The sequence below is a fragment of the Scardinius erythrophthalmus genome (assembly GCF_964197995.2).
Source record: "Scardinius erythrophthalmus genome assembly, chromosome: 21".
Classification (NCBI taxonomy): domain Eukaryota; kingdom Metazoa; phylum Chordata; class Actinopteri; order Cypriniformes; family Leuciscidae; genus Scardinius; species Scardinius erythrophthalmus.
In genome coordinates, this window is record NC_138241.1 from 24,692,554 (window position 1) to 24,716,245 (window position 23,692).

Genomic DNA, 23,692 nt, shown 5'->3' on the forward strand with positions numbered 1-23,692 from the left:
TTTTGACATGGCCTACCATTTATGTCTAAAGCTTAAAGTCTTTTTTTTTTTAGATTTATGTACTTTTCAGAAAATTAACAAAATGTAACCACAAGAGTTTGTGAAGAATATTTAAAACAATGTAACACAAAATAAGCATTTTAAATGTCATTGTAATGAACTCAGTCATTGTAATGAACGTTTTAAATGACCATTAAATCACATAATGACATGGATAATGTAAGACAAGGACTTCATTTCCTTTGCATTGTGCGTTTAGGTGTATTTTAACATCAACATGTTATACAGATCCTCTCTTGTTTTCTAATGTAAATATTTAATCCTCCCCAGCTGTTCACACATTTTAGGGGTGGGCATTTCACATTTGACCCCCTGATGTTTTTGTTGCCATCCATTTGACTGACTCCCCCCGAAATTACAAATCACGAGTCTCCTTATTTCCTCCAGCTTCACACATCCAGTCTTCATAACGGTCCTGCCACTGAACAGTAGAAACAGGAAACACACACGTGTTTGCTGATATGACTTGGGCTGTAGTATTACTCAGCATTTTTGCTTCTCCACCCAAATCCAGTTATTTAAAATGGTTTTGAGGCTTGGAGTATGTGACGCATTGGGGACGTGCTCTAAGTGCCTCTAAAAATCCCCTTTTTCTTTCATTCAAAGTGGCTGAGAATGAGGAAGAAGGAAGTCTGAAAAGGACTGAACGGAGAGAACGGAAGCGGGAGGTGGAATCTGAGGAACAGAAGCAAGAAGAAGAGCCGGAGGAGGGGGCCGGTTGTCAGCTGTGCTCTGCCTCACAAGCCAGCCCATAAAACTCAGCCAATAGGAGCAGAGTGAGTGGGCAGGGCTTTAGCCGTTCCCCATCCCAGCCTCTACTGCATCTCATGCAAGCGCATTATATGCAGCTTGACTTCCTAGGCCGAGGAGAGTCAGACATTGCTATAGCCCTGCGAGGGAACACCCCTACGTGCCGGCTTCTTGTTTTACAGTTAACCACCGTTGCTTCTGGGCTCAAGTTGTTTTTCCTGCCTCACTGGAAAGGATCGTAAGATTGTATCTTCTTTCTTCTGTTGCTTTTTCACCAAAAGAGGTGAAGCAGGATGATAGCGGCACAGCTTCTGGCCTACTACTTCACTGAACTGAAGGATGATCAGGTCAAAAAGGTGAGTTTCATCATTTGTCTTAAACAGTGCTTCTCATATGCATCCTCATTTGCCCTCTGCGAGCGACAGCGAGCTCCTTGAGGCGCATGACAACAGGTGACACAGGCCTTCATTTTAGATCAGAGGGTCGTGAGATGCGACTCGTCTCACGTCTCTCCGGCTGCAGCTTCTACGTCACTCGACGTGCGACGGCGAGGATGAGAGGACGAGGTATACCCTTGCGAGTGACGAAACAGGCCGTCGGGTCTATGCTGCAGTGTCCTTGAAAGCAGGATGTGGGGCGTCATGGAGCTGCCATGAACAGAGGAACGATTTTTTTTTTTTTGCCTCTATGTGAACGTGCTCATTGGAGAGTATGTCTCTGTGTGGGGGAAGGTGGTCATGAGCATCTAAAGCCCCCCCCTCCCCCGCAGGAAGAGTGTCAGGTTACAACAGCTGACTGACAGTGTGTCTACGCAGCGTGTTTTTTGACAGTGTTTGAATGCAGTTGTGGAGGGAGGGAAAGATGTGTAAACAGAACGGGACTGCGTGTATGCACACGTCTGTGTCTCGCTTAGAGGATATGCAGGCTTTATATTTTAACGCTGTGTCAGTAAAAAAGGGTGGCTTTTTGAATACCATTTTAAACGTGGTTAAGATGAAGGACGGATAATATTTTCAGGACATGTTAATATATTCAGTATTACATTTCCAGACAATATTAACTCTAATTATGTATTAATATGATCAAACACTAATATTTTTAGGAAAGAATAAATTCCCCGTTTTTTATGAATAGTAATGATAAGTAATGACAACTAGTTGTGACACGCTGAAATGAAATCCATCCTATGTGACTCAGCTGTTCACTTGGGTGCTGCTCTCTCTGATAAGAGTTTTATGACTATAGATGTCAGACATGTAATTTGATTATAACAGATATATTACAAGACGTTTATGAATATGCAGACAGAAGAAAATGTCAGTGCTTTTAGCATATTTAAAGCCACCATTCACCTCACCCTCATTTAGACTGTTTTGGCAGCTTTACCACTGATCTGATATTTTTTAAGAGGAAGTTGGATGTTACTCATGCCAGTTACACAATGACCCATTTTGCACACTCTCCTAAGAGTGTGTTTTAACAAACCAATTTCAAGAACTAAAAGAGATTGTGGTCATCTTTATGCAGAAATGTCATTTTACTGGCAAATGATGATCCTTAAATATGGGATATTTGTAAGAAGTAGCCTAATGGATTCATACAAATGAATGGTAAAACATTTAAAAACCGGTTCTGTCATTAATGAATAACTACACAGGAACAAATGAGTAACACACTATTAACATTCTAGTAATTACTATAAACTAACAATAAACTCTGATTAACGAATGAGTAAGTGATAGCGCTCAGTTGAGTGTGCTAGTTATTAGCTAACATTAATCAATAACTATTATCATTTTCATACCTCCCAGAGGGACTACAGGTTCATAATTAACATAAATAATGCATAATGAATAATTAATTCTAAAGTGAGGATCATGGTACCTGATGGTACCCACTAGTAATGACTCAAGTATTACCAAATCCTTCATTAATTGAGGGAATTAATAGCCTAATTATTTGGATCAATATTGTAAAGTGAAAAACACAATAACTCTCTAGTATTGACTTAAGCCATTGTAAGCTTTTGAGGTTTTATTTAAAGTTTTGGATAGTGTTACTACATCCTTCTAAAGGAAATACTAATCATTTTGGATCAGTATTCTAAAGTGAATATCATGCTAACCCACTAATATTGACTCAAGTGTTACCAAATCCATCAGAAGGAATTACTATCCAAACCTTACAAAAACGTCAAGCTTAAATTACCTAATGACTAGGGACCTGTTGCATTTTTAATAACTTTTAAATCTGTTATATTTATGTGTGTTCCATTCCACCATAGGTATGACGTAAGAACCCGGAAGTCTAAGGCCACGTTCACACAGCAGCAGAATTCGGTTGTCAGTCCTTAAGTCCTTAATGCGGTTACGTTCACAAACACTTGACAACCGCATTCTATATCCAAACTCAGACGACATAGGGCTCAGACCCGTAAATTTTGAGGACTCACAACAACCGCATTCTCGGAAACCCGCGCTGTGTGAACGGAAAAGCACTGGACAACTAGTTGTCAGTCACGTCATACTGTGCTGGAGAGACGCTCTACTACGAGGTTTTGTGTGTGATTTTGATTCCGGTAACTTACATCAACGGAGATATGAGCTGTGTATGTCATCTGAAGGTTCTAGGTTCTAGACATTCTCTGGTTCTATGTTCTCCACCGGAACGGCTCCCGTCAGTTTTGTGTTCTATGCGCGTATTGCGCGACCAAAGACTGGTGCAAATTCAAATCTGCCGTGTCATGCGCGAGAGAGACATGGAACGATAATTTACTGGACTCACTCCCGCATTTAAATGCGGTTGTCATTGCTGAAACTTTATTGTGTACGTGGCATACATGATTTAAAAATATTTTTATACTAAATTACTAAAATTGTAGCCTATAAATAAATATAGGTCACAAAAGGTCATGGTAAATGACCTCAAAAGTAACACCTACTTAGAAGCAGCAGCATCAAAACTACTACTAAATTATATGGGCCGCATAAGACCTAAAGTACCCTGTAATATTCCTATTAAAGTACAATCTCTTCCAGTAATCATATTATTAACCTATAGGCCAATATTGCACATTTTCATCATACTTAAAAGCAACAGGTGTATCCCAAACTACAGCATATAAAGAACAACACTTTGTATGCTAATGTAAATAATTATTCCATCAATGGCATCTCATAGAGGCCAGCCTAAATCTCTCAAAGCCTGTACCCACACTAGAGTTAAAGACTTAATCATGAATCAGCATAAGAGCAGGAGCTCATGTTTATAGTTTTAATTCACTCTTGTTCCATTACACTTCAGTGAAACATCTTCCACTAGCCGTTTTTCTGATGAATATCATCTATGTTTATAAACTGTATTTCACATATTCAGGTAGGCTATGTCTGCATAGTCTAGGCCAGTAAGGCCATATTTCAAGGACACACTGACCTAACAAGTGACAGGCAATGACTTGACCACATTCATCATGTTCATCAATATTGATAACTAACAAAGACCTGGGTGCTTTAGGAAAATAGGGTCAAAGGTCATTGTTTAGGGTATTTTGAATAATCATCATTCAAAAATGTAGGGCCTAAAATACAAAATGACAGTAATATTATAAAATAATATTACAAAATTTAAAATGTACCTTCTTATTTATTTTAATATAGCCTATTTAAAATATAATTTATTCCTGAATTTTCAGCAGCCATTATGCCAGTCTTCAGTGTCATTGAAGAATTCATTATTATCATCTCACAAATCATTTCAACATGTTAAAACAGCTGTGTAGCTTAATATTGTTGTGGAAACCATGATACTTTTTTTAGGATTCTTTTTTGAATAGAAAGTTCAAGAACTGCTTTTTATTTTAAATAGAATTTCTGTAACAAAATAAAAGTCCCTTTTTACCAATTAGTTTTTTTTTATTGTGTGTCCATTTGTTTAGATTGACAAATACTTGTATTCCATGCGGTTCTCTGACGAGACGCTGCGCGACATCATGTCCCGCTTCCGAAGGGAAATGGAGAACGGACTGGCACGAGACACCAACCCGACAGCTACCGTCAAGATGCTGCCCACCTTTGTAAGGTCCATTCCTGATGGTTCAGGTGAGCTTATCATTTTTATGGTTACAAGTCTTTTTTTCTTTCTTTTTTTTTTACACATAAATTCACATCGAAAGCCGATTTTTAAATGGCCAAATAAGTCCAAATGCTTGCTTTGGAAATCAACGTGAAAGGAACATGCCAAATATAGCATGGAATAAGAATCTGCCTGGGCTTCCCATAGTGTCAAGCAAACTGTGGTGTCTACAGTTCTCTCCGTCAGGGCAAATCAGTCTCAAAAAGAAACTTCAGCTTCCTTCATTGTACTTCTTTTAAATGCTTTGACAAGAGAAGAACAATAAATTGTACCAAAATATTGGTTTTTGAATCAAAAATCATTGAATCATCAGATGCTTAAATTTGAATTAGCTTATGATTTCATTGTTTCATTGATTTCATTTCACGTACTGCACTCAGAGATATCATTGCATGTTATAATGTGAGTTTAGGGTAACTTTAAACCTCAGAAGGCTTTCATTAAAAGCTGTTTGTAAGCTGTCAAGAAAACTAGTTTAACTAGTATTGCTGCAAGTGTAGATTTTCCGTAGCACAAAAAGCTAGTGTTAGCGATGTTATTGAACTTTCAGAGGAACCATTTGATTATTCCATTTTTAAAATGCATATTCAGTATAGGCCTACTGCACATTCTTACTCATTCCCCAAGAATTTGCATCAAGGCTAATTAATGGTTACATTTTAAAATCACAATCTGGTTACATTCTTTTAAATAGCCTTTATTGTGCAAACTTAACCATAACATTTGGAGAATCTACGACTGAGTGGTCACAATATTGAACCATTTTTCCCTGTGCCACAACACATTCAGAGCTGCATCGATGTGTGCTGCTCAAGCTTTTCTACATGACCCGCAGCATCCAATCAAAAGCATTAGGTTACATCACAGATTATATGAGCTGTAATCCCAGTCAGATTGCAATGTGAAAGTTGACTTCATTGCAATTTGTTTGCATCCTACTACGATGTTTTGCAAGGCAGTTTTATTCTAGTTAAGGATGGCAGATTCACTGCTCTTGTACCAACTAAGTAATTCAATGCAATTATGACAGCATGGACATAATCTGATCGATTTTGTGCCCACATCAATAATCCATCCATCACTGCAATATGTAGCATAGTATTGCATATATATATATCATATATATATATCAAGTCCAGAATAACTTGTCTAGAGCAGCTCCTTGGTCCTAAAGTATTGGACAGTACAGTATAAACAATTGTACAGGCTGACCTAATAACATCTCAATGATAAAATGCCTGAGTGTTTATAGCAAGTCTGTGCCAAACACTCACCTGCATTTGAAAGAATTTTTGTGATTAGATTTCTTGTGGTTTGCTGTAATTTTACACGTTATAAAACAAATAATATCTGAGATTTAATCCTATTCTAGTGAAATAGAGCATAAAATAGTTTCAGTCTCGCTTTACTGTACATAACCTTTTATATGTGTACTCATCTGTCATTTAAACTATAAAGTTTTCCAGGAATGGCTAAATATGTTGTTTGATGGCATATTAAATTAAAAAAAGTCATCAAAAGAATACATTTAAGTTGCTGAAACCGTTTTGATATGCATCCCTTTCATACGCTTAGCATTTTAACTGTAGTAACCTGGAACTCTAGTTATCTGACCTTTCCAGTTTACAGTATTAAAAATCTTCACACTCTCAGACACCTTATATCCAGCCTAGAAACTGAAGACAGCCGGAAGAAAAAAAGAAAGCCATTTGATTTTCAGCGTTGCTTGGCAACAAGCACTGCACATAAAATCGACAATCCTGACACGTCGAGGAGCCTCAAAAACCAAGAAAGACGGTTATAGAGAGCATTTTTAGCCTAATGCAAACATCTCTTGCCATTACTCTTTCTCTGTTTAATCTAAGGCATAAACAGACTTCTTAATCAGTATTTTACTCTAGACATTTTGTGAAGAATCTGTTCCTAAGAATTCAAGGCTAAGTGGGTTTTCTCACTGTGAGAGTGCTGCCTGAGTTGATTTGTCTACGTCTTTGGCCAGCTCAGTAAAGCATTCCAGACTAAGCCCCCTTGGTCACGACCAAAATAAATGCTGATCCGCAGCCATCACAAGAATGGTAAACTATACCCAGTCAAGTTTCAGCCAAGGTGTCATATGGATAACAGCGGCAGTTGCTTAATAAAGCAATTTCCAGAAGGGAAACATTCTTATTAGATTAATGTTACATCTATCAAGTATCATTAAAAGGATGATTCGCCCAAAAATGAAAATCTCGTGTCATTTTGGCTGAACTATCCTTTTGTTATTTTTTTAAGTCAAGCCAAGTCACCTTTATTTACTGTAAATAGCGCTTTACATAGTACAGATTGTTTAAAAGCAGCTTTACAGTGATAAACAGGAACATAACAAATTCAATTCTGCGGTAAATCAGCTCTAAAAACACAATAGTAAACAGTCAGTTCGATTCAGTTCGGTTCAATAACTGTGTAAAGTTCATCAATAATTGTGTAAAGTTCATAAATTATGAAATGAGTTTAATTCAGCTATAAAGCAGCTCTGCAGAAAACAGTGATGTATCATCAAAACAGTAATATTGCTGAATATTAAGTGCTAAATATTTGTGAACTCTTGTCTTCATACTTCATACAGTTTGATGATTTCTTTAATTCACTCACAGAAAAAGGAGATTTCATTGCCCTGGATCTGGGCGGCTCTAATTTCCGGATTCTGCGGGTGAAAGTGTCTCATGAGAAGAAACAGACAGTGCAGATGGAAAGTCAGATATATGAGACTCCAGAGGACATCATCCATGGCAGTGGATCACGGGTACATGACCAGTTCTTCATCTACCTGAAACCATAAACAACCCATATTTGTCACTATATAGCAAATCTTACAAATATGTGTAGTATATACATGAATATTGAACTTCTTTAGTCTTCTTTAACAACCGATATGTTTGGGGTCTGAGAGATGAAGAATTTACATTCAAACATTTTGTGTAATGTCATATACAGTTGTGTATTGTAAGTTAGACGGCTTAAATGGTGTTTTGATCTGTGGCCCAAGTCATACAGCTTTTGTCTATAATCTTACTTGTCTCCATTCTGTACATGCTCATTATTTCTTGCAGATGTTTGACCATGTTGCAGAATGTCTTGGAGATTTCATGGAGAAACAAAAAATTAAAGACAAGAAGCTTCCTGTGGGTCTCACGTTCTCATTCCCGTGTTCACAAAGCAAGCTGGATGAGGTAATGTAGCATTACATTCTCTTAGGTTAACCAAGCAGTTTGTAAACTCAATTTACACAACTGAGAATTTTTATTTTAATGCTTTTATTTATTTAATCCTGAAACCATTTGCATTTATGACACCTTATTTGTTACTATTGTATGAATGCAGGCTGTTTTGCTGACATGGACGAAACGCTTCAAGGCCAGTGGGGTGGAGGGAATGGATGTAGTAAAGCTTCTAAATAAAGCCATCAAAAAACGTGGGGTGAGTCTTATCAACCTTTACTTTTTTATCATGTGGATGGTATACAGGTGGATATAATTTTTATGAGGGATTTAATGGTGTAATGATTCACTTACAGGACTATGATGCAGATATCATGGCTGTTGTCAATGACACTGTTGGAACTATGATGACTTGTGGCTTTGATGACCAGCGCTGTGAAGTCGGTATTATTATCGGTAAAAAAAACATCTTTTTCTAGTTTCTGTTTTATGTGACATTGCCCCTATAGACTCTTAAATAGAAGTTAGATGAGTTTCAAATGCAGAATTGTAGAACATCCCTCAGATGGAAAGTGAATACCACAAATTTATTTTATATTCTAAACATGCTCAATCAAAGCTTGTGGATTCATGAACTCCTGTGATGGCATATTCTGCTGTGATCCCTTCAGGTACCGGCACTAATGCATGTTACATGGAGGAGCTCAGACACATTGATCTCGTGGAAGGAGATGAAGGCAGGATGTGTATTAATACTGAATGGGGGGCATTTGGTGACGACGGCACATTGGAGGATATCCGAACTGAGTTTGACAGGGAGATCGACCGCGGGTCCCTCAACCCCGGCAAGCAATTGTAAGCCACAGAATTTTAAAAGCTCTCAAAAAGTGTATTTTATCATAGCTTTTGAGGTGGTTAAGGTGTGTGTTGGATGTTCTCAGGTTTGAGAAGATGGTCAGTGGGATGTACATGGGTGAGCTGGTGCGGCTGATACTGGTCAAGATGGCTAAAGAAGGCATGCTGTTTGAGGGCCGCATCACCCCAGAGCTGCTTACAAAAGGAAAAATTGAAACCAAGCATGTTTCTGCAATTGAGAAGTGAGTCATCATTTGTTTCATCATCTTTTTTTAACTCATTCCATAATGATTAAAATAAGATTCGTTTTTATTTGGTTCAGATTCATTTTTATTTATGGAAGAACTTTCACTAGTAGGCTAAAATTAAAGCTGATACAACTGGACTTTGAAAATCATGATATTTCCAACCTTACAACAGTACCACTTTTTCTCTAGGAGCAAAGAGGGACTTACCAAAGCCAAGGAAATTTTGACACGCTTGGGTGTAGAACCATCTGAAGACGACTGCATTGCCGTACAGCATGTTTGCGCTATTGTCTCTTTTCGCTCTGCTAACCTAATTGCTGCCACTCTGGGTGCAATCCTCACACGTCTCAAGGACAATAGGAGCGCCCCGCGCCTCCGCACCACAGTGGGCATTGATGGATCCCTATACAAGATGCACCCACAGTGAGTATTACATTCAGATCATCAGGTTAAAATCAGACTAAAACATGACTCATCAGTAATAGTATGTTCCCAGCATGCGTAGTAAGTCATCATAGAGCATCTTAGGAATAAATCTGCAGGTGCATGTGACACTCTGAGCGAGCACTGAACCCTCCTGAGGCCCCCTGAGACAAAGAGGATTCTATTAATATACATTGAGTAGGTTTCCATAGGGGCAGCTATGGCTCTATTTGTTGTGACACTCTTGACATACTCATTGACCTTATCTGGACACTAAACTGGACGTTAAAGGTCACAGAGAGATTAGTCTAAAATTAAAGATAAAATTAAGGCTGATATCAATTCTATGGCACCTATTTACAACAATTCACAGGCCTCTTTGAATGTCAGAATAGTCTTTAAATAGAAAACCTGAAAGACATAGCAGTGTTCTATACTTAGTGAAACTTAAAAGAGAGAGCAAATGAATGTTACAGGACAGTGTATTGCACAAGAACACTGTCCTTCAACCGCCTTTAACAATAATGGCCATAAGAGGGACATTAGTGAAATTATCTTGGATACAAAGACCTTAAAATGTATAACTGTTAAATATTACTTTGCTTGACATTTCATTTTTGCCTCATACTGCACTGCTTTTTCATTGTCCCCGTGAACCAGTGTCTAAATTTACCTGAACTCGGATCAATTTTAGAAAGTTGTAGACATTTGTAATGACATTTTTATGATAAAAAAAATAAGAGTATAGTTAATTGTCTCTTATTGGCCTGACTAGCCACACCCTCCATAAAACTAATACTGACACTTTCAAGAAAACCTTTCATGAAAACATTTTCAATTGGTTTGTAAAAGGTGTTTTAATGCATGTTTGGCCTGAGTTTTCATTGCACATGTGGTCTAGCACATGTTTACAATAAAAAGATAGAAAAGCAGTGCAGTGGAATGCAAAAATGAGTTCTGTGTGAACCGAACCTAAGGTTAAATATATTTGTATAATAATCATCTCTAAACTGCAAATTTCTGGCAACCAGTAGTATCCCGTTTCAGGCTTATGTAGGCAATATTGCTAGAGCAACAGTGATATTTATTCAACACTTAAAAAATTAAGTTAATATTGCTTAACTTACATTTTAGACACCATACCATACTTCTGTATTTTTGCTCCATCAACAAATTTCTATATATAATCTATAATAAACCACAGGCCGCAGAGGAATTAACTGTCTCAAAGAAAGTCACAGAAGTAGTGTTTCATTCCTCAATGAATTAGTTTTCTGAACGAATCTGTTGAGTGAATGATTTATAACTCCCTCAAGGTACGTTTACACTACAACGGTGTACTAAAAATGGAAAGTTTTTCCTTTGCGTTTTTCGTGTGTAGACAACAACGATCGGATCTGGAAAAACTATTAAATACAGTGTATTTAGCATGCCAGGCCAGTAGTTGGCGATGACACTTTGTAAAGAAACACTACATGCCTATAGATGCATGCACATGACGTAACCATTTTCACAAATTTCACGCATTTTTGTAGTTTACATGGAGACGTGTAAAAAAAACCTGCCACTTTGAAACATGTTTTCAAAAGTTTGCGTTTTTAGGCCCCCAAACCGCCATAATGGTGTATATGAACAGCCAAAACACCAAAAAAAGTTTTCTGTGTTTAGTTGAAAATGGTGTCGTGTAAATGGCCCCTCAGAACTTATTTCGTTCTTAAACAAATCAGTGTTTTTTTTTAACAAAAGGGTTGAGTAACTGATTCATTGACCCTCTCATAAAAAAGTCCCTTGTTGCATCCCTGAATGAATTAGTTTTTTGAACGAATTAGTTGAATTAATAGTTCAATGTATCAAAGACAGTCACATGTTGCCATCCAATGGTGTAATGTAACCTACAGAATGAATCAGTCAAAAATCCCCTCCACTGAGACCAAAAGACCTATCATGTGCATGTCTAGAATGTGCAGTGATATCTCATCATTTGAACCCACAATCCTCTGTTTCTGCCAGGTATTCCCGGCGCTTGCACAAAACTGTGCGTCGTCTAGTGCCAGAGTCTGATGTTCGCTTCTTGCTCTCTGAGAGTGGAAGTGGCAAAGGAGCTGCACTGGTAACAGCCTGGGCTTACAGGTTGTCCGATCAGACACGTCAGATTGCAGAGACGCTGGAAGAGTTCCGGCTGACCAAAGACCAACTGCTGGAGGTGAAAAAGAGGATGAGAACTGAGATCCAGAATGGACTGAGTAAGAATACTCAAAACACAGCCACCGTCAAGATGCTGCCCACCTATGTGCGGAGTACCCCAGATGGATCAGGTAAGAAATCTACAGTTATATGGACTATTTTCAGACAACTGGAATCGAAGATATGCAGTGATCCCCAGATACAATCTGTAATGAAAAAAAAATGCAATGTCAAAATCACATTCAGCAAAATGCAGTCATGCGTCATCTTAGAAAACCACCTGCTCCCCTGCTATGACCAAATTAAATTCTCTTTATCCCTGTTGAATAGCATCATTATATAATAGTATAATCCCTGGCTTACTAAATACAGGCAGAGACACAGACATTGTATTATGATGATTTAAGATGAAGTGTTTTAAAATGCAGCCCCGTTAAGAAGAGTGCATGTAGATGTGTTCAGATATCAATATTGAGCAAATGAGCAGAAAATTCACAACCTTCTGCATTCACAATTATATCAATAAAATGAAAGGATGGCACAAGAACTGTCTTTCTTCTGTTTTTATTCCTCTCATTCTTATCCATCTTTCGCCCTTTCATCATTATTTTAATACTTTTTTGTTTGCAGCAGGATTCATGACTTCTCCTTATTTCTGTATTTTTTCTTTTATCCAGAAAATGGGGACTTTTTGGCTCTGGATCTTGGAGGTACAAACTTCAGAGTGCTTTTGGTCAAGATTCGCAGTGGCAAGAGACGAACTGTGGAGATGCATAATAAAATATACGCCATTCCCATAGAAGTAATGCAAGGAACCGGAGACGAGGTGTGTAGATCACTATGGCATATTTACAACTAGTTAAAGATTTGATTTAAAAAAAACAAAAACAAAAACTTTTATAGCATATGCTATTGTTCAAAAGTGGGGTCAGTAATATTTTTTTTTATTTAGAAAGAAATGAATACTTTTATTCAGCTAGGATGCATTAAATTTAACAAAATGACAGCAAAGACTTTTACATTGTTACAAAAAATTATATTTAAAAAAAATAAAATTTTACAATATTACAGTATTATTCTGTATTTTTGTTCAAACATATGCAGCCTTGGTGAGCATGAGAAACTTCTTTAAAAAAAAAACTACTGACTTTAAATCCTACTGACCCCAAACTTTTAAACAGTAGTGTATGTACAGTATAGTACAGTATGTACATTGCTCTGTACAGTATGACACACAGATGGGCAAAGTGTGTTTTTAATAGTTAATGAGTATAATTTGCATCTTTAAATATAGAAAATATTGAAACCCTAAATGATTTTAATTGTCACCTGCAGCTCTTTGATCACATTGTGTACTGCATATCTGACTTCCTGGACTATATGGGGATGAAGAACGCCCGTCTGCCTCTAGGATTTACCTTTTCCTTCCCCTGCAGGCAAACTAGTCTGGATGCGGTGAGTTGACTGTTTGCCTTTTCTTTAAACTTTCTTTGCTCATCTATTGAATGAAATCCTGATGACTTTTTCATGCTTTGATGGATACAGGGAATTCTGGTAAATTGGACAAAGGGCTTTAAAGCCACAGACTGTGAAGGTGAAGATGTTGTCAGCCTCCTGAGAGATGGGATCAAGAGGAGAGAGGTGAGTTACTGTTACTGGTGACATGATTTGTTGGTTTTTAAATCTAGATTTGATACTTGTTACTTTGACTGTGTATTACAGATGTGTATGTTATTAAAAAAATTGTATTCTATTTTGTGCACAGGAGTTTGATTTGGACGTTGTAGCCGTAGTGAATGACACAGTGGGTACAATGATGACCTGTGCATATGAGGAGCCCACATGTGAGGTTGGGCTAATCGCAGGTAAATTCAGTATTACACACTCTAGTACAATATGTACAATATGACAAGAATTAAAGGTGCTCTAAGTCTTAAGGGATGTTGGGTGACATCACTTCTTGTTGACGTTCAAAGTATTGTCAAACAAAACGGAGGCTAGCTCGACCCTCCCTCCTCCTCATCCCATCCGTGCTTCCTGAAACACGCTTTTCCGATGTAAATTCGGAGATGTTTGCTGTATGTGACAAAAAATGTTTCAGCCTAAAAAACGTGTGACATAGCTTAGAGCACCTTTAATAAAAATGAATTAATTTTAAAAAGTGTTATAAACAGATTTGACTCAGCAGAAGATGCTAAGATATTTTCATTTGTGATTTTAGGAACGGGCAGCAATGCCTGCTACATGGAGGAAATGCAAAACATTGAGACGGTTGATGGATTGGAGGGCAGGATGTGTGTGAACATGGAGTGGGGAGGATTTGGAGATAATGGCTGCCTGGATGACATCAGGACTCAGTATGATAATGCTGTGGATGATCTCTCCCTCAATGCCGGCAAACAAAAGTGAGCAGTTTTACCCATCCGCGTGTGAGGAAAAGAAAAATGTTTCGAAAATAAATTGATGCAAATGTAGCGGGTGCAAATATTTGAATGTCAGAAAGCTAGTCTTGAAGAATTGGTGAAATGAGGTGCTTACTGTTTGTATTGCTACCGTAATTTAAGAATGTAAATGCAGATACTATAAATACTCAGTGTTATGCAAGAGTAATTTGAGATTCGCCATAAATCCATAAAATCCTGAAAAGAGGATGTGACAGCAAAAGTGACAGTAAAGACTTTGTTAAAACAGATTTCCATTTCAAATAAATTCAAATTAACTTTCTATTCATCAAAGAATCCTGAAAAAATATTAGAATGATTTCTGAAGGGTCATGTAACACTTAAGACTGGAGTAATGATGCTGAAAATGTAGCTTTGCCATCACAAGATTAAATAGAAATTTAAAATACTTTCACAATATTAGTTTTTATAATATTTCTTTATTTAACAAATAAATGCAGCTTTGGTGAACATAACTTTCAAAATCATTTAAAAAAAAGATCTAAATATTAAATGTTTGTTTTTTCACTTTTAGATATGAGAAGATGTGCAGTGGCATGTACCTGGGTGAGATTGTGCGGAACATCTTGATTGACTTGACAAAGCGTGGCTTCCTCTTCAGAGGACAGATCTCTGAGACCCTGAAGACCAGGGGTATCTTCGAAACCAAGTTCCTTTCCCAAATTGAGAGGTATTACAGCACTTTCTTAGATTATTTTGCCACGTTTCATCGTAAAAACCAGACATACTGGAATGCTGTTTATATAGGCCAACATTTTTATATTGTTTACTTCAGATTTGGTCTTAATGGTTTAACATGGTGTTTCTTCCCTCTAGTGACCGCTTGGCGCTACTGCAAGTGAGGTCCATTCTGCAGCATCTGGGCTTGGACAGCACATGTGATGACAGTATTATCGTCAAGGAAGTGTGTGGAGCCGTTTCCCGCCGGGCTGCCCAGCTCTGTGGAGCGGGAATGGCTGCTGTTGTAGACAAAATCCGGGAGAACCGTAGCCTGGACCATCTGGACATCACAGTTGGGGTGGATGGCACCCTGTATAAGCTCCATCCACAGTAAGTTCCTGCAGAAAGGATGTATTTATGATTCCGTACAGTACATATTCTTTGTGAAATCTGACCTATCCTCTCCTTCTCTTCAGTTTTTCACGGATAATGCATCAAACTGTGAAGGAGCTCGCCCCCAAGTGCAACGTCACCTTCCTTCTCTCAGAAGATGGAAGCGGAAAAGGCGCCGCCTTGATCACTGCTGTTGGGTGCCGCCTGCGCCAACAAGAACAAAAGAGCTAAACCCTTCGTCGAACAAGCCCTCAATCCTCTCTCGGAGCATATACATTTCCACTCGCAGCTGTGACTCGGCTCTCATTCACCACGACCCGGCACATCCTTTTACTCATTCCCAGAGCTGTGACCCCTTTGCTTTGTAATTCACTCCTAGGCCTAGCAGCTACATGTTCCTGTCAGCCTTTTCTCTGTGTGTGTCTATGTGTGTTGTTAGGGGTTGTGTCCACCCAAACTAGGCTATATAAAGATGTTCTTTAAGATGTTAAACTGTGGTTAAAGTATTTATGGATGTATATTGGAAAAAGGGAAGAAATGTATTCTCATTACAAAATTAAAGTTAAGATATTTGACCAAGTATATGAAGATATTATTTATTTTATTTTTATATTTGATGGAAGATGCTACAGGAATGGATACCTAAAGCGGAAAGAAGGTATTTTGTTGAGAAGATGCCAAGCTAGTTCCAAATCTCTGCGTATTGTCATTTGTCTGTGTGGCAGTTGTAAATATTGCGAAACATTTGAGAAACGTTTGCTCCACATTGTCATGGCTGAAGTGAAGAAGACGTACAAGTTCAGTCTCGCAGTCACAGCTGCCTTCCTGCATAATTCAAGCCCCTTATACTTGTCGACATACTAATAAACGACAGAAAAACTATTGCCTTTGCAGATCCACCCCTTCTGAAATAGTCTTATCCCCTCATACGCAAAGAGTTTAGCAGATTGTATCATGCGTATTGCTTTTGTCAGATTTTTGCAGTGTGTGTGTGTGTGTGTGTGTGTGTGTGTGCGCGCAGATATGCGGGTTATCGGTACTGATTCCCAGTAAATGTCCTTCGGTGTGCTCTGGCTGGTTATTTGTGAGTGATTCTGTGTAGTTCATGTGAGTGAATCTGTGTAGTGGCTCAGAGATCTTCTGATGAATGCATGCCTTATTTGGTAACTGGTCTAGCATCCACTGATTTTGTACTATTTCATAGTTGCACTATATAAATAGATGTTCCTGGATAAACCTATAGGAGAAAACCATAAACATATTTTGATCAACTGAAATTGTGTTTTGTGGTTTCCTTCTTATTTGCCCAAACAATGTTGCATTATTTTGTTCAGTATTTACATCCTGTGTGATAATTTTATGTGCAATAAAAAAAATCCTGAAATATACATATATATAGAGAGAGAGAGAGGGAGAGAGGCTATATTTCTTGAATGAATGCACTGATGCATAAAAAGCACATGAATAAAATTGTTAAATATTGTAGATATTTTCCAATCACAGGCTAATAAATATTCCCTTTATGACATTCTTACAGTATTCTTTTAATTTTCACTTGGGCTACTGAAAACCAATCATAAATAATAATAATAAAATCTTCATTTGGAAGCTGCAAGGTGTAGTAAAGAACTTCAAGTCAGATTTCTTTACTATTTACTTCAATTTCAATACAGAACAATCATACATTTAAACAGATCTTAGACAATCATACAAAAGAAAAACTAACAGATTTTACCAACAAAATCAACAAAAGAATATAAATTTTGTATTACCACTGCCATTATACTGTATATGACAGCATTACAAACACAAAATTATTTTTATATGTAAAACATTCAGCTTAATTATTTAATCAACTGTATTTCAGAATCTATGTATAGATTTGGAATTTGTTGAATGCTGTACCAGAAAGAAAACTAAATACATATTATTGGCATTAAAATCAAATTCAATCAGTCAAATATATGGATGTACATGCAGATTTAGGCTATATTAAAGATAATACATGCTGAAACATTGAGTACCACTGAAATGTGAGCTTGCTTTTCTACAGTGCAATTACAACGTGGAAATGTCTGTTTGGTTTCATTTATATGTTAGCTTGTCTATAAATATATACATAATGTCTTCAACCACTATATACAGCCTATATATATATGCAACACATCTTTCCCTCCTCATTTTGTCTCTCTTTTTCCAGCAGTGTCAATTTAAGACAACAGTCATCATCCTGTTTACACTTGACGGTATATCTCAAGCAATCCATACCCTTGACCTGTGGTGCAGATGCACTGACCAATTTAATGTCGATTTTTTTTTTTTTTTTTTTTTTTTTTTTTATTCACAGGCACCACTTGACATTCAACCAATATTTAAAATCTAAAACATTAATTTCTCAATGTTTGTATAAAACAACAAGTTACACTACCGTTCAAAAGTTTTGGGTGGTTCATATTTTTTGGAGAAACCAAGTTTTTGATAAAAATCAAGACTGCATTTGTTTGATAAAAATACAGTAAAATAGTAATTTGGTGAAATATTATTACAATTTAAAATGACTGTTTTCTATTTTAATATATATTCAAATTTATTCCAATGAGGGCAAAGCTGAATTTTCAGCATCATTACTGTCACATGATCCTTTAGAAATCAGCATGCTGATTTGCTGCTCAAGAAACATTGACATCAGTTGTGCTGCTTGTCATTTTTATGGAAACCAGGATACATTTTATGGATTCTTTTGTAATATTTATATCTGTATTGTTACTTTTACAGCATCCTTTCTGAATAAAAGTATTAATTTCTTTAATCTTACTAAACACAAACTTTTGAACAGTAGTGTACAGTAACATACTGATCTAGATGTATACTAGGACTAGTACTTTAAGCAGCAACACAGAAACAAATAAGGCTTGGTGTTTATGCCATATGGATAGATGAATTCTCCAACTGTAAAGCCCACTGAATCCACCATAGAGCACAATGTGAGGTATTAGTGCCTGATTTTAAGAATAGCCAACGAGAGTGTTTTTCCCTCTCTGTTTACCCATCACTGAAATATTGTCGACTCAAGCTTTGATTAGTTTGGATGTGTTGTCTTCTGGTTCACTGGCATGATTTCGGACCACCATGCTGGTGGTCTCGGTGCGATAACTGCGTCTCATGTGGAAGGTCCTCATGTGCTGCAGTTCAATGTTGTCCTCCTCAGAAATCTTGATGAAGGGGCACCACTGGAACGCCTTGCGAAAACCTGAGCGGAATCTACAGAAAGACAGCATGATGCAACATGCAAACTTCTTGTGCATTAAATATGGACAAGGTTAATAGTGAGTAAATACAAAGAGTAATAGTATTGCAATAAAACTCTAGGATTGCCAGACCAAGACTAGTCTTAAATGACATTAATACAAACGCTGTACTAAATATCTTCGTTAATGTGTTTACATCAAATGTCTTAGTCTTGCATTAGATGTAATGTGCATTTACCTTTGGTTTAGACAGCAGTAGATGATGGGGTTGTACATAGTGGAACTCATGGCCAACCAGAAGATGGCCAAATAGACCTGCTGGATGTAGTGCTGCTTGTATATGTCCCTGTTGAAGCTCCCCAGAATGAAGTAGATGTGGTAGGGGAGCCAACATATTGCAAAGGTTGTCACCACCACTATCATCATCTTCACAACCTTTATTAAATTGCAAAAATGGCATGATTTTTTTTTTTTTTTTTTTTTTGCTTTCTACACAAAGAACTATAATCTAAAACCATAAATAGCTGCTGCCATCAATGTAATGTCCCACTGAAGAGGCTTATTATTATTGACAAAAGAAAGGAAAATGTGAAAGAAGTGAAAAAGCGCATGTCCTGTTCTGCCAGAAGAAAAGATTTATGTCCCCAGTAGAGGTTTTAACATTGGAGTCTTTGTGGAACTTAATTTCATTCATTCATGATATTTTTTTTCAGATGTAGGGTATTTACAGTTAACTAAAACTGAAATTAAAAACATAAAAAAATGTTCAAAATGTATGCATCTATCTAGGGTTTAGAAACAGGAGAATTGTAAATATATTACAATTACAACTGCAATTACAATTTTCTTTAATTATTATCCCTTGTGCGTCCTGATGGATATTTTTGTCTTTTTCATTTTTTTGTATTATCTTTTTGCCTGTGTTAATGCCAACTGCATACATTTTGGCACAAGTGTGTATTTTCATTGGAATTTTACTATTTCACCCCCATTTTCTTTAATAAATCTATTTTACACTAGATACACAGTAGTTACACTCAGGACCTGAATTTTTTAATTTCATCCCAGAGCCATTTAACTATAAAATGTTAATCTTTGTTAATATGCTTTCATTCCGTTGGCAAGGCTTCAAAATTATTTATTTTTTACTATTTTTTACCAGATGGTGCCATTTTTCTTTTTTTTTAGGTTTGGCCAATAAAGCAAATACTTTGTTTATTCCTGTTTTCTGCCTTTGCATGAGCCAACATGATAAATTATGCAGCTATAATTGTGTGGGTGTGTTGGTATGGATGTTAGAGTGTGGTTTGCATGTGTGTAATAAAAATGTTTTGTGTGTGTGTGCTTGTAATATTTGAGAGAGAAAAATTCTACTGTCCTGCAAGTCACAAACCCAACCACTGGAACCAGTGGAACTTTGCTGGCATCTAATGGGGAAGATTTGGTACTGCGCCCAAACAAAATCTTACTTAAAGGTGCATTGCGCAACATTTCATGTTAAAAATACCCGTTTTTCTAACCCATACATGCTTGAACAATTGCCTGATGGGCTGAATGAGCCCTACTCTGATCACTGCGATTGCCTCTATAATCATGTACAGTAAAATAAATAAGAGGGATTCGGGTCGGAAGACTGGAATTACGCAGGAATGAGAGTATAGTTCCTAGCCATATCAACCTAGGAAATCGCAACTTTTCATTTTCCGTCGGTCTTAGTACACGATGTAACTACAGAAGAGTCAAGTTTTAAATAGGAAAAATATCGAAACTCTTTGGTCATTTTTTTGAGAGAGATGCTAATGGTCTTGTCCGATTCAATGATCTATGCTAAGCTATGCTAAAAGTGGTACCGCCAGACCCGGAGATCAGCTGAATGGATTTGAAAACGGTAAAACTCAACTGTTTAACTCTGGGGGAGTTGTAAAATGAGCCTATTTCCAAAAAAAGTGGAGTATCCCTTTAAAGGCACACTATACAAGATGTGTACCTTAATATAACAGCTTCAAAATCATTTTACATTTACATTTAGCTGACGCTTTTATCCAAAGCGACTTACAATTGCTATACATGTCAGAGGTCGCACACCTCTGGAGCAACTAGAGGTTAAGTGTCTTGCTCAGGGACACATTGGTGTCTCACAGTGGATTCGAACCCGGGTCTCTCACACCAAAGGCATGTGTCTTATCCACTGCGCCATCACCACCACCACCATCACCATCATTTCGATTGTAAACTAACTCTAGAGGTCGCTGTTTGAGAAAAACGGAAACTGCATAGTGTGCCTTTAAAATTTCGATCTGACTAGCTCCATTACGTTAATAGCCACTAGGTGGCGAAATGAGTGGCGCTTATGTGCTAGCTCCTCCTCTCCAGTAGCTCCTCCTTGCTGGAGCGCTCAAACGAGGAGGAGCTAGGCGTAAGCTCCACCCATTTGCTCTGCAGTGAGCATAGACTGTAAAGGCAGTGAGTAGCCTGTCGAGCTCGTGACTAAACCTCGTAACTCCATTTGATCCTCAAACTGTCGGTCAAACCTCATAACTCCACCCGTCTCTATCGTGAATGAAGTGCTGCACGCAGTTTGGACCGTCTCTTCTTGTTTGCAAAGGTAAATACTTAACTGGATCTTTGAATAATACAGAGTTTTCTTTACTCAAAAATCACTATATATAAAGGCTAATGTTTTGTGTATTTGAGGAGCGGAGAATAGTGTCCTAGTCTAGCATTTGCCATCGAGTCATCATATCCTATACAGTCCTAAAGCCCAGAAATGTATTTTGCCACATTATGTCACCGACCCTGTGTATGTGTCTGTCTGTGAATAGGTTAGTTAGATGACTGTTCAGAGTAACTGGAATAAATATCATTAACAAAGTTATATGAGTAAATATTAGCATCGTTTACCTTCCGTTTCGCCTGCATCTGGTTCTGGTAGTGGTCTGATGCTTCTCCAGGGATCTCACTGCCCCACAGCCTCTGTCCCACCAGGCTGTAGGTCACCAACATCACCAGCAGAGGGAGCAAGTAGATCAGGATAATCACAGCAATCTGATATCTAGTGAGATCAAGCATCACTTCATAAGTCAAATCTGTGCCACAAAAAAATATGATATTGTAATAAAACAAAAAAAAATTATATAATGAAAGAAAACTGAGCTATCATAGGCATAATTGGATAATCAAATGAAATGTATTAACATTTTTGTCTAGTTTTCTTACGAGAGCTGATGTTTCCCTCCATAATCATCAGGCCATTCCACCATACAGACAGTCCGAGGGAAGTAGAACTTGGTGCTGGCGTAATAACACTGAGGAAAGGCCAGTGAAAAAGCCACAGTCCAGATGATCCCGATCAGAACTTTAGTAGTAGTGGAGGAGAGCCTGGGCGTCAGGGGATGGATTATAGCCATATATCTGTGGATTTCAGACAACAACATCTTATTGAAAGTGAACGGTAGCCTATAGGCTACCTTTAAATGCAAAACCACTTTTTTTTTCTATGGACATTCAATGTTTTAGAGGGCTTTTCCGTGCGTGCTTAATTACTATCATCATCTACTTGTTAGTCACTCAGAACACAATATGGAAAGTGATAAATCCTGCTGTGTTGGTTCTTATTATAATCACTTCATGAAAATGAATATTCATCTGGCATCTTTTAATAGTAAATATTAACTGCTTTTGCCTGTTTGTGGTGGATTTTAGGATTTTACTTTATAGCCTTGATACATTTAGAGCTAAAGCACAGAGGCAAAAGCTCAAATTTGGTCGATAAATAGCTCTAACCAGCTTCATCAAGGTCAGGTGGATGTAAGACCATCTGATCCATCACCCAGAATTTAGATCAGCTTGGACCTGCTCTTAACCATTTATGACCAGCAAAAAAAAACACATAAAACCAGCTGCCATCTGAAGGGTAAACTTAGATAATGTATGTGTTATATTACAGCTACAATTAGGCTTTCATGAACTTGCAGGCTGTAACTGTTTTATGACATGGTTTATGGCATCGTATCTCAATAGGATGGTGATTAATTATTATCATAATCCATGGGAACATCATGTTAAGGTTTACTGATATTCACTGAGAGCACCAGATATGTTGATATAGATAGATAGATAGATAGATAGATAGATAGATAGATAGATAGATAGATAGATAGATAGATAGATAGATAGATAGATAGATAGATAGATAGATAGATAGATATTGCTTACCTGTCAACAGCAATAGTCGCCATTGAATAAATGCTTGAGAACATTGCTGTTATTGGGAAGAAGTTTTGAAATTTACAATATCCTAAACCGAAATACCAGTCATTGTGCAAAGCGTACACGAAATTGAAGACAGTGTTAAAAGTTGCCATAGATGCATCAGAAAAGGCGAGGTTTACAATGAAGTAGTTGGTCACTGTCCTCATGCGTTTATGTGCCAGAATTATCCAAATAACAGTGACATTGCCAATGATGGACACAATTACGATCAAAGAGTACGCGATCGCCCATAGTGCCACCTGCCAGTCCGGCTGCTCGAACAGATTGGTGGAGGTTTCGTTTCCATCTTCCTCGTCGTAAAGAACAGATGTTGAAAGGGGGTCCAAAGTGATATCCATTGTAGTTGTCCGTAGTCACACGGCATAAATCAGTCAGTATGCTTATTCCAGTTAGTGACTCACTCTTCTGTAGCTCTACATGGTAAACCTGTGTGTTTTGGACATTTGGAGCAGTTCATTTTCCAAACAGTGCGCGGTCAGTGCGCCTCGTACCGCCTCATGTCCAAACTGCCAGCTAAAGTGCGTTATTGTGCCCGCAGCGATCGAGCACTGGAAAACTGAAGGAATGTGTGTGCCAAGTGTTGGAGGTGTGTCGGTTCAGATGCAGTGACGTTGATTGATGCCAATTTTTGCCAACGCGTTACGCGCATTGTGACGCACAGAAATGTGCGCTCCTTCTCCTAAAATCTGGCAATATCAATAATAAATATAATTGGCATGCAATTGACGTGTTAATACCAATGGACAGCTTGCTGTCATTATTAATTGCAAGTGCAACTCCCCTGCAGCGAACACTAATGAAAGTAG

General features: G+C 37.6%; 2 protein-coding genes across 2 annotated transcripts; one reads left to right on the forward strand and one right to left on the reverse strand.

Annotated features, from left to right (window-relative positions):
* The first annotated feature begins 472 nt into the window (after nucleotides 1-472).
* On the forward strand, nucleotides 473-16,897 carry hk1 (hexokinase 1). The gene is made up of 18 exons (XM_081351369.1): nucleotides 473-1,166; nucleotides 4,745-4,907; nucleotides 7,578-7,726; nucleotides 8,034-8,153; nucleotides 8,305-8,400; nucleotides 8,498-8,597; nucleotides 8,813-8,996; nucleotides 9,083-9,238; nucleotides 9,434-9,667; nucleotides 11,678-11,982; nucleotides 12,529-12,677; nucleotides 13,187-13,306; nucleotides 13,397-13,492; nucleotides 13,617-13,716; nucleotides 14,073-14,256; nucleotides 14,828-14,983; nucleotides 15,130-15,363; nucleotides 15,450-16,897. The coding sequence occupies exons 1-18, from the start codon at nucleotides 1,104-1,106 to the stop codon at nucleotides 15,595-15,597; spliced, it is 2,757 nt and encodes a 918-aa protein (XP_081207495.1). The 5' UTR covers nucleotides 473-1,103; the 3' UTR covers nucleotides 15,598-16,897.
* Nucleotides 16,898-18,434: 1,537 nt separating this feature from the next.
* tacr2 (tachykinin receptor 2) lies at nucleotides 18,435-23,224 on the reverse strand (the record flags this gene model as incomplete). Its single annotated transcript, XM_081350859.1, has 5 exons — nucleotides 18,435-18,627; nucleotides 18,853-19,049; nucleotides 21,516-21,666; nucleotides 21,831-22,025; nucleotides 22,830-23,224. 5 exons carry the CDS (start codon nucleotides 23,222-23,224, stop codon nucleotides 18,435-18,437), a joined length of 1,131 nt encoding a protein of 376 aa, XP_081206985.1.
* Between the last annotated feature and the right edge of the window lie 468 nt (nucleotides 23,225-23,692).